Below are 12,651 nucleotides of genomic sequence, written 5' to 3'. Positions count from 1 at the left end.
TTTGGGTTTGGTAGACTACATAGGATATATATAGGTGAAGTCAGCAATATTGAGAAGATCATTATCAAGTTGTGATGGAAGATGAATTCTAACTTAATGGCGAAAGAACATTATAAGAATGTCCTTCATCTAACTAACCCCATAAGGGGGTAAACTCCATCTTAATCATACTGTGATAATAATGATTGATACGTACATGTAAGAATTGTATGGATGCTCCTCAATCCTGAGTGCTTAATTAGTGAGGTTTATGCCAGTTGGAGAGAAAAATGAGGAATTAAATGATTGATTCCTTCATGATGAGAATTGGAGCAGAGCTACATGTGCAATTATCCCAGGAAATGAAACAACTCTAAAATATATCAAAACAACCAAGAATTAATCTCCAACATTCCTTTTAAAAGATATTCCTGCAATGAATTCCTTCTTCGGCAAATCAAACAGCCCTCTAAACTCTCTCTAAAATTTATTTGTTTATTTTCAATTATATAGACTATTATGATGCCAGTACATTAGAAGTCCATGCTGTTGCAAGTTTATTGCTCATACAAAACTAATCCTAAAATGCACTGCACAGAAGTTATAAGTTATACGCCAGCCAAAACAAATTAGCCAAAAAAACACAATAAAACATTTTTCAAATCTATTAACAAGCTATTTACAGTGAGCTACAAAACAATATAGAAAAGAAGCAACAACGAGCAAGATGTATGGTTTATACAATGCAGGTATTTACAATATGTTACCATCATTTGCTTGAACCACTGCCCTTTGATAATAGAAAAAGTTTGATAGAATATTTGAGCCGAAGAAAATAGAATTGAAGACATATAGTGTAGCAATGTCCTCCAGGCTTTCGATAAAGTCCAAATCTTCAGTAGAGCCTTATTCGAGTGGAGATGACATTTTTACAGACAGGACATAACCGTAAATCTTTCCCACAATTATAGCAAGTCTGCAAATTTATAGAAATAATGGTAGTTTTGGTTAAAAAACGAACAGAAATGAATTCCCTAGTGTGTTTTTTTTACTTATTTTTACTCATTTTACCTGGTGCCCACAGCCGAATGCAAGATCCTTATGCTGATAAAGGCAGATGGGACATTCCTGTTAAAACAAAAATTAAATTAGTCTGAATAGTCTGTTATACAGCTTACTTGAGGTTATTTAAAGGAAGATTATCTAGTATTAGATGATGCAGGGAGTGATTTGGCATGCAAAAACCAGGTAAGGATTAAAAGAGTCTCATTGTAAGAAATAAAATGTGAGTGGAAAAAGCATTAAAAATCCAAAAACCTATAGATTCCAGAAAAAATCCTCCATAGATTCTTCCCTATTTAGTACCACTCTTAACTTAGTAGCAATCTTAACTGAAAATTCATAAAAAGAGAAATTACCTATCCTAGTTCAAGCTAAGAATAGAAAAAAAATTTGGTCAGTTCGTTTGTAAGTCTTTACATTAAATCATCATAGTAGATTGATGCATTTAAGGGCCTCAGCGTTTTAAATATAAAGAAAAATAACGGTTTATTTTTTTTGCGCCTCTACTGATGCATCACATCCGAATGCCCATAAGAAATTCTTTACGAGCATGACCATAGATAAAACATGAAGAAAAAGTTTTACAATCACTTCAGGTTGCATAAATTTTCGATAATTAATCTCCACACTTCTGATCCACATTTAAATAATGCAATAGAAGGTAGGTAAAGAGTGAAAAAAAATAGGAAAGATTTACATGCATACAACAAAATTCCTATGTATTTACATTTCCACAACCTAAGATTTGAATTTTACATTTAACACTTATGCATTTAAAGGAGTTTTTCTCTTATAAGGAGTTGGTGAAATCAGTAACTTTCATGTGATACTAAAGATTTGACTGTAATAAAATATGTGTGTGTGTTCAGTAACTTTCATGTGATACTAAAGATTTGACTGTTATAAAATATGTGTGTGTGTGCGCGTGCGTGAATTGCGCAGTACGTATGTAAATGCCCCTAAAAATGAACAGGTTTTAGCTAGCTTGGTTGGTAAACTTCTTAAAATAATTGCAAAAAAATTTGGTTTCTAACCTTGCTTACATCGAATTTGAGCACCGCCCCACATTTGATGCACAGACCCTAACATTGAAGGTACAGAAACAATATTACCAGATAACCGCCACAACTTACAAGTAGAGTTAAACCCCAGGATCAAACATCAAGAATGCATCCAACAGAGCATTCAAGCCAACTCCACACGAGGATAAGCTAGTTTAGAGTGGAGAATAAATGAAATCAACTGATATTTTCAAATCCGCTCTAGCTATGAAGCGCATCAAGTGCCACGATTTTGGGCACAGTGCATCAGATTGCCCGAACAAGAGTATGATCTCTTTCACTAGGAAGGGAACAGTTAAAGAAATGAGCAATGACACAAAAGAGGATGAAGACTTCAAAGAGAAGACTTAACTTCCAACCGACGAGGAAGAGTAAGTTAGTGATTCAACCTAACCCAAAGCAAGAGAATACAACATGATTAACATTGATTGTCCTCAAAGATAGTGAGTCTGTGGAGCTAATTCCAAAAAAGGGTCGACCTCTATTGAGAGTTATCGGATGTCTTAGCTAACAGTTTAACTCCGAGTGGTTGTCATTGAGAGCAGTCAAGCATGTCATAAATTTCATTTTAGAGCCAATTCCTCCAGAAGAATTTGTTTATCAGATGCACCCAATCAAGTACGAGAATTGAAAGAAGCATGTTACAGATTTCATTTTTTGAGACTTAGTTCGTGGGTGTACTAGTCCAACTGCAGCTTCAACTCTGATTGTCAGGACATGCTTTGTAATGATGTTTATGTTTTAGGGTTGCATGGAATCATTGATTTTATAGTAGGAATGACTCCGACTGAGTGATCTAAAATTTCATGATTGTCTAAGATAATAAAAATGCATTTATGTGCATTGGTACATTAGCGTCCTACGCTAATACCATAAAGAAGTAACACCCAAATTTTGAGAAATCGGTTAAATTCGACAAATTCTAAAAGTACACAAAAAAATTTCATCTCCCAGAATTTGATCAAAATAATTTTATTAAATTCTGCGCATGAAATCGATCAAATTGATAAAAAGCACCATAGGTTATTTGTGAACGGATTGGTAGATATAAAATTCAAAATTTATATGTTTATTTCACTTAATAAATCTTAATTATCTCTAATTAATTCTTCTTAATCCTCAACACTATAGCCAATCGACTTACGCCTTTTATTTCTTTCAATCGGTCAAAAAGAACCCTCTAAGGCTTCATATTTTCCTTTTTTCTCTCCCAATTCCTTCTTCCTCTCCCTTGATCTTCCTCCCCTATTCGATCACGCCGCCTGGAGCTCCCGCGTAAAGAAAACTGCGAGCCAACCATAGCAGTCAAGCGATACAGTTAGGTAACCGAGTGTTGCAACTCGGGATTTAGGGCTCCAGGGTGATTTTCATAAGTGTGAATCCCTCTTTCATGATATTTGAAACATTCATTTCATTTCTCATCCTTTTGTTTTAACGTTTGTATGATTTTTCGTGCTTTTCTCGTTTCTAATAACTGTCAGAGGCGCCAAGTTTGGGCCGAAAGTATCGTAATTAGTTTTGCAAAATTCTAAAAATATTTTAGCACGACTTCAAAGAGAAGTATAGTTGAGGTGATAGAAAGGAGAGAAAGAGAAATTGGTGTTTTCGGGAGAGCAATTTTATGTCGAACAATCCTTTTAAGGTATATTTTGGCCTTTAATGCTTATTTTGGGTTATTGCATGCTATGAGCAGAAATTTTATAAATTCCTATGATATTTACATTTTCCATGTTGTGTATACGAGGCGGCGAGCTCGAGGCAAGCGTTGTATGATTTTTCGTGCTTTTCTCGTTTCTAATAACTGTCGGAGGCGCCAAGTTTGGGCCGAAAGTATCGTAATTAGTTTTGCAAAATTCTAAAAATATTTTAGCACGACTTCAAAGAGAAGTATAGTTGAGGTGATAGAAAGGAGAGAAAGAGAAATTGGTGTTTTCAGGAGAGCAATTTTATGTCGAACAATCCTTTTAAGGTATATTTTGGCCTTTAATGCTTATTTTGGGTTATTGCGGCGAGCTCGAGGCAAGCTTATAGAAACTCGTCGTAGGGCTGCTTAGTCTAGTTAGGTGAATAATCTTATGTTAAACTAAGAAAATTATTCTTCTATAAATTTCATATGATTTCTAGTTTGACACAGATGCATTTAAAAATTCTGACATATTGCAGATGAATACCTGAAATTGAGTTATGAATGCAAGTTGACTTTTATTATGCTACAAGTGATTCTACGCTATTTGAAAATCCAGATGATTACACATATAACACTAATTGCTTGCAGATATTCATTCAATTATGATTCATACTTATGAGATATTAAATACCCGATTGCAGAAATTATGCTTTATGAAATACCTGATGAGCGTTGCTACAGGCATCATTATTTAAGAAATGTTACAAATAATTTTAAAAAATAGACTATTGCATGAGTGCTTCAAGTCATCATGTAGAGATATATTACCGACTCATGATGTTTATACATGGACAAAACTTTGAGAATTATTGGAATTAGTTGGTGACAGAACATTATGGAATCATGGGAATCAGGAGAGTTGTCGATAACTGCTATGTTAGGAGAAACTCAATCTTTATCAATAATTTATATAGCATTTGGGGCAAGTGATGACCCATGATGAAAGAACATGGAAATAATTAAAATCTATACATTAAACAAGTGACATTCGTATGATATGACCTCTATAAAATGAATGAACATGCTTACAATTATGATTTCATGCTTACGACATGCATGTTACGCTACATTTAATTTTTATACCACCCGTATCTATTTTCTTTTCATGTTTTCTAGTATGCTAGCATGTTATGATTGTATGTAGACATGTACAGTTTCATACGATCATGCACGCTACTTTCTTTTCATGTTTAAAATATTATTTTAACCTTGATTATTTCTCTGAGCTTGTTGTTTTCTCATTCTTTGTTGTTGTCTTTCAGGTATGGACAACGAGCACCAGGGCGAGTAGTCATGCGTATCTTTGTACAGCTTTTGCATATTTATTTTTAGGAGTTTGGTATATAAGTTTTGGGTAAGTATTTTTATTGTTATGGATTTAGTAGCTTTGTATAGTTTTCATATTTTGAATGAATTAATTTTCATGATTCTGAATATATAAGTAAAATGTAATGTATCCCGTATGTTGTGGCAATCCAGTTAGACTAATTCATCACCCACTGGGTCCTGATTATAAAAGTCAAGATGAGTGTTGGTGAGAGTTGGTTTGACCAAATTGTCAAACTCTGTGGCAGCTCAGTCGATTCCTAGTCCGGGGGGGGGGGGGGGCTATTAGGGTGTGACAGAAAATGATATCAGAACATGGTTAAGCACAATTATTAGATGAAAGATATGATAGAAACATGTTTGATTTAGAAGAAAGAATGAAATTAAATATGAATTGATTTATACAGAGCTATAGGTTGATCAGTCTGAGATGGACAACCTTTACGACCTAATGTGTCACGTGAACATGATAAAATCATTATATAATAAATTATGTCAATACAGATAAACATATATCGAGAAGAATCAGAAAGTACTGAAGCTAGTCTTTTAGGCCAAATGCAGATAATGAAGTTCGAGTTGATACTGTTTTGGGCATAAATGAAAATCAGAACCAGACAAACACAGATACTAGAATAATTGAGTTACAAAGCATTGTACAACTGATATCACCAACTGATATCACAAGTGGTTGATAAAATGACTGCTATCGAAAGATCCTCCATCTGTTCAGATATGAAACTGGAGCAGAAGTGATTTGACACAAAGATATTTCAGTCTTTCAAGCCGTTTGCATCCATGGGTGCAAGTGATCATACAATTGTTAAAGATTAGCTTTTGAAGTTTGGAAAAATTCTCGATAGTATGATTTGTCTGAAAAACAAAAATGTGATCATAGCTACTTTCATGTTAGAAGGCGAAGCAGAAAGGTTGTGCCAGAAACAACATAGTGAAAAATTTTAGCTGACACATCTTCCATAGATTCAGTGGGAAGAATTTGTTAAAGTCTTCTAAGATTTTTTTTATTCCGCCTTCAACTAGATTAGCATTGCAAGATAAGTTCTTCAATCTAACTCATGGGTTCAAGACAGTTATGCAATATGAGGTAGAATTCACTTCTTTTTCTGGATATGCACCCCATTATGTCAACACCCTGAAAGAAAAGTGTCACAGATTTCTGCGCGGTCTCAAAGATCAGTTGAGATTGGCACTAACTCCATTTGAAATCAGTGATTTCTCCGTGCTTGTTGAAAGGGCAAGAAGAATTGAAAATGAGCTAAACTTTTCCAGTCAGTAGTGTCAATCTCAGGCAGACAAGCAAAAAAATTTTGGCAAAAGAGAATACTTCCAAAGCAAGAAAACTAAATCAGAAGGCAAACAAAAACAACTTCAGATAGAAAGGCCAATTTACGAAAAAATGAGGGAAGAGACATTTTGGGCAATGTTTGATTGGTTCTGGAAAATGTTACAAAAGAATTGTCCAGGCTTATTCAAATGATGTGTCGGGGCATATTCAAAAGTGGACAGCTTGGGCATATTCAAATGAATTGTCCACAAAAAAACAAGAAAGACACCAAACCACTGGCAATCCAAGGACAGGGACAACCCACAAAATTTTTGGAAGGCAGTCAACCCAGTAGAGCTCAGTTTTTGAGGAAACATTCAGTGCAAACAAAGTGTGAAACTTCAGAAAACAGAACATAACAACCAATAGGAGCCTTGAGTTTTTGCAATTACCCCTAAGAAGCTAAAGGGTCTGAAGAAGCGGTTATAGGTACGCTTGTAATTTAAGATCCATCTGACACTATTTTATTTGATTCAGGTGCATTGCATTCCTTTATTTACGACGAGCTTGTTTCCATCTGACACTATTTTATTTGATTCAGGTGCATCGCATTCCTTTATTTACGACGAGCTTGTTATCAGTTTACATGTTGATATTATGCATTTACTCTTGCTTTGTGTGTTACTGTGCCCTCGGGAAGTGATTTTTATGACAATAAAAAATGTATAGTGCATGTTGATGTGCATGATAAGAAGTTGACAGCTATGATGAGAAGTTGCCAAAGGAGTTGATTATCATACCAATTCAAACCTTTGATGTTATTTTGGGGATGGATTGATTGGTAAAGCACTTTGCCATAATTGAATGCTGGAAATGGCGAGTGAAGTTGAAATCGTTTGGTGCAAAGTCATTTTATATTCTATGTGATCAAAATGCACAATCTTCTTTGATTAGTGCAATGAAAGTTGAGAAATGTTTGCAGAGTGGTGAACTAGTATTTTTGGCAAAACTAGAAGTGTTAAATAAAGATGTACAAGAACTGAAAAACATCCCAATGGTTATAGAATTTTCTGATGTATTCCCTGAAGAATTGTCAGGAATACCTCCAGAATGAGAAGTGGAATCTAGTATTGATGTGCAACCAGGAACGTTTGCAATATTAAAATCTCCGTACAGCATGGCTCCAAAAGAATTGAAAAAATTAAAATGTTAGTTACTGGAATTGATTTATAAGGTTTTATCAGGCCACATAATTCATTGTGGAATGCTCTAGTATTATTCATCAAGAAGATGTATCCATACAGTTATGTATTGATTACAGAGAGTTGAATAAAGTCACGATCAAGAACAAATATCCTTTGCCCATGATTGACGATCTATTTGGTCAGTTAGATTGTGCAACTGCATTTCCCCCAATTGATTTGAGATGGGAATATGATCAACTCAGAGTCAAAGAGACATATAACTAAGACAGCTTTTTGGGACTAGATACGATCATTTTGAATTCTTAGTTATGTCTTTTGGTTTAACTAATATTCGTGCAATTTTCATGAACATAATGAATCAAATTTTTAAGTCATACATGGATCCGTTCGTCATTATATTTATTGATGATATTTTGATTTATTAAAAAACTGATGAAGATCATGCCAAACATTTGTGGATGTTTTCGCTAAGACATAATCAATTATATGCAAAATTTTCAAAATGTGAATTTTGGCTATGAAGCATTGCATTTTTGGGACACATTATCAATGGTCAGGGAATTTCAGTACATCCTCAGAAAGTTAAAGTAATTGTTGAATGACCTACTCTAAAGAATGTTATAGAGGTACGCAGTTTTCTTGGTTTGGCAGGATATTACATGAGGTTCGTCAAAGGTTTTTCATAAATAACTATGCAATTATCCAAGCTGATGAGAAAAGATGTTTAGTTTGAGTGGACTGCAGAATGTGAGCACAATTTTCAAAACTTGAAAAGCATTTGACCACAATATAAGTGTTAGCTCTTCCATCAGACATAGAAGGATTTCAGTTTTACATTGACGCATCCTTACAAAGTTTCCATTAATCAAAAAATTATTTAATTATTACTACTACTATTACTTTACTTCTATGTATTTGCACTTCTTGTTCTCATTAATAATTAAGTGAATTTCTTAAATAAATAGATTAATATTTTGCTCCAATTTATCTATAATTATCCTTCATTATAATTAATAAAATAAGAAATTTACCGAAGTGAAATTTTATTTTCAACTTAAATGATCTTCATCATATCAAACTTTTATAGTTAATATGAATGCGAAAATAATGAACCAACCTCTTATATTACTAATGGATATTCCCATCCTATTATCAAATAATTAATAAACATTGAATCATTGTAAGGAACTTGGGTTTAAGAATTCCATAAGATAAAGAGAATTAATTAATTTAAACATAAGTTCAAATACTTAGAGTTTGTTTGGGGCAGCTACGGCTTATCCAGCTTTTGCTGATAAGCAGTTTATTCTGATAATCTAATAATCTGTAGATTATTAGAATAATCTGTCTTGCTGTTTGGGACAGCTTATTCAGAATAGCTTAATGGTACTTAAATGACATTCCTGCCCCTGTCTGATAAAACTGTTTAAGGCAGCTTATTTAGAATAGCTTATTGGTATAAAATAAACATATAGTACAGAAACATACAATAATCACAGATCAGTTCTACGATAATCCAAATGCAAGAGCTAAAAATCCCAAAAAACCAAAACGTATGGTATCCATTTCGAATTTCCATTTCTAGATCATAACAAAAAACCTAAAAGCTTCGAAGTTGTCTTCTAGCCCTAAAAAAAACCAAAGGAACGCCAAAAAAAACCTTCCAGCCGCATATAGATCGGTAAAGGAGAGCAAAGGAGTGCGGCGATCTCACCAGAAGTTTACGCACGAGATCGGTGAAGGAAATCACGAGGGAGAACCAGGGGCGCGAGAGAGAAAACTAACGCACGATAAGCCCTAGCCAACGCCGAACGGAACCAGGCCCCCGCGTCCGATGGATAGAACAAATATCGGCCCGCGATTATCTACGAATCCAAAACGCTCTTACGAACGCCCAAACAAACGATGCGGCGGCGTTTTCAAAACGCCCCCACAGCAAAATAATCTACCCCAAACGGGGCCTTAGTCATACAATATTATTTATTATACTTGATAAGATTATGCCAAAATTATAAAACTATTTACAATTGAATAAATTTAATATCTTGTGTTTAGTTTCTTTAATCATCTTATTCACTCATGAACAAGTTATTTTTAATCTAAAATTTATGTGAAATTTTTAAATAAACATATTGTTTTTTTTTCATTTAAGCTTCAATTCAACAAACACTTCTAAGGTTAGAAAGAAAACTACTGAATTAGAGTTTTACCTTTAGCAAAAACTCTCACCAAGCTCAATTCCAAGCGATACTGCTCTCAACACTCACGTCTCCTCAATTTTCATAATGTTCTTCTTATGATCTTATTGATGTACGTTGGTGAGACTATCAAGAGTTATAAATTTTTGCCTTATGGAACTCAAGAAGAATGTTTAAGATAAAGTTTAGAAATGATCTGGAGAATTTATAGGTATTTGGAAGGGTCTAAGCTGGGGAATTAGGGTGAATATGCCAACTAGGTCAACTTCTGAACAGAAATGACCAACTTTGGGAATTTTGCTCCATATATTAAAATACATGAGGGATATTCAGAATTCCACTTGCAAATGAAGTAGAAGTATTAAAGTTGCTTATTAAAATTTGTAATTTTTGAATTTTTTTTTTATTTTGCTTTCAGAATTTAAAAGTGATTGAACATAAACTAAAAAAAAAACAGAAAATAACTAGGATTTTGATTTTGGGTTTTGGGGCTGAACAAAAACACAATTTAATGGGTAAAAATTATATAAAAATTAATCTACAGATGTAGATCAATTCTAAATATTTTGGAAATTTTTAAATGAGATTAGCTCATCCAAATTTAACCAAAATTCTAACTTGGTAGGGTTAGAGCTAATCCTGTTCGACTGTTGTAGGGACGACTAAAGGTGGGATTAAAATGCGAATGAAAATGCACAAAATTATGCAAGCACTCCTTACAAACACATAAACATTCAACAAAAGTAAAATCACATAATTTTTTTTTACCAAAGTAAACAAAATAAATCACAACACTCACCAAAGTTCACTAAGGGGTATTGTTTACCAAACCACACCCTTGGAAAAAGTAGCCAAGCCACTCCTTAATTTGAGTTCATATTCAGGTTTCAAAAATTTTCAAGTCCTCATTCCTTTTATTTCATAATGCTTTAAATAGAGTTTATAACATCTAATTACATTCAAACACACAAAAGAGAGGGAAAGGGTGGCTATCCCCCCTTGTAACTACTTAGAAACTAATTAAACCACCCAATAACTACCACGCTCCTTCACATTGATGTTTGTCTTTCAGGATCGTCGTTCGGGGAGGATGATTGGAGCTGCTAAGCAAGTTACCGAGCTCTACTTCCAAGAGAAAGGTACAAAGAACAATGACACCTCTCCTAGTAGTTGCAATTTTTCTCAATCCACTGAATGCCATAATATATTGTTGAATTATCGTTTGAGTCATCTCCGTTTTCAATATTTAAAATAATTGTATCTGTCGATGTTTACTAATAAAAATCTTGCTAACTTCAAATGTGAGATTTTGTCAATTAGCTAAACATCATCGCGTTCCATAATCGCCCCATCCTTACATGCCATCCGCTCTTTTTTCACTTATTCATAGTGACTTGTGGGAATCCTCTCGCACTCCTAACTACACTAACAAAAGACGGTTCATCACACTAATTGATGACCACACTTGAATGACGTGGGTCAATATCTTAAAAGATAACTCTAAAGCTACTGTCACCTTAAAAAACTTTACCTCCTTCATTTTGACCCATTTAAAACGTCAAATCAAGTCCTTCGAACAGACAATGGCCGTGAATTTTTTAACTCTATATTAGGTGATTTCTTGATGAGTAAAGGCATCCTCTATTATAGCTCGTGTATGAACACTCAATAAAATGGGATAGCCAAAAGAAAAAACCAACACTTCTCGAAGTGGTTCCCTCCATTATGTTTCAATCTATTGTCCTGAAAAAGTTTTGAAATGATGTCGTGCTTACTACCAACTATCTCATCAATAGAGTCCCCATAAAAATTCATAACTTCAAAACTCCTTAAGCCATCTTGATGCCATGTTTCCCTACCACTCCATTCTTCACAACACTTGAACTCAAAATTTTTGGATGCACGACCTTCGTTCGGAACATTGCCCCTAATCAAAGTAAGCTTGATCCTAGGTTTATAAAATGTGTCTTCCTTGGACATTCTGCCACTAAAAAAGGCTATCAGTGATTTGATCCTACCACATAAATTATATGTGAGTACTGATGTCTCCTTTGAAAGTGTTTCCTACTTCCCTGTCACAGTCTCAAGTGAGGGGAGTTTGATTTCTTGGACACTATTCTTTATCCGACCCGTGTAAATATCTCCCACCACTACATTCAAGAAGCTTTCTGTCCCTCTAGATCTGCCGCCTACCAGACAATCAGAACCTCCTTCTATCCTCCATGTCTATACTCGATGCACTCGTCTTGATGTTCCTACTCTGGAGCCCGCTACTTCCTTACAGAACCTGAAATCCACTCCGAGCGACATGCCTGAAACTAATCCTACTCCAAATGAGGTGAGTTTTCCTATTGAAGTACGTAATCAGACAAGCTCTCTTTATTCCAAAAAAAAAAATCTCTTTCCACGATGTATCACAAACCTACAAAGAATATTTCACTGCTCTGACGGATCATCATCTCCCATCCACTATTGAAACAACATTAGCTAAACCATCCTGAAAAGCTATAGTAATGGATGAGATGAAAGCCCTTCAACGGAATCATACATGAGATGTTGTGGATCTTACTCCAAGTAAAAAAGTTATGGGGTGCCGCTGGATTTTTAGCACCAGGTTCAGCTCCAATGGATCCTTTGAACGAAAGAAGACACTATTAGTCGTCAAAGGTTACTAAAAAACATACAGAGTTGATTAAGAGACATTTGCTCTGGTTGTTAAATTGAACACCATTTGAGTCCTACTTTCTCTTGTTGTGAATTTGGATTGGCTCTTGCTCCTGCTGGATGTCAAGAATGCTTTCCTAAATAGGGATCTCACAAAGGATGTGTACATGTGCCTCTCTACAGG

At 34.6% G+C, this 12,651-nt stretch overlaps 1 protein-coding gene across 1 annotated transcript in view; it reads right to left on the bottom strand.

Annotated features, from left to right (window-relative positions):
- Positions 1–623: 623 nt before the first annotated feature.
- LOC110028587 (E3 ubiquitin-protein ligase RGLG5-like) overlaps positions 624–12,651 on the bottom strand; it is a 34,931-nt gene continuing 22,903 nt past the window's right edge. The window contains exons 10-11 of the mRNA XM_020730496.1: positions 1,051–1,107; positions 624–955 (exon numbers count right to left, since the gene is read on the bottom strand). Coding sequence (XP_020586155.1) covers positions 875–955; positions 1,051–1,107 — 138 coding nt within the window. The 3' untranslated portion in view covers positions 624–874. The remainder of the gene's footprint in view (positions 956–1,050; positions 1,108–12,651) is intronic.

This window comes from Phalaenopsis equestris, unplaced genomic scaffold (assembly GCF_001263595.1).
Source record: "Phalaenopsis equestris unplaced genomic scaffold, ASM126359v1 Scaffold000515, whole genome shotgun sequence".
Classification (NCBI taxonomy): Eukaryota; Viridiplantae; Streptophyta; class Magnoliopsida; order Asparagales; family Orchidaceae; genus Phalaenopsis; species Phalaenopsis equestris.
This window is presented reverse-complemented; position numbering and strand designations above follow the sequence as displayed.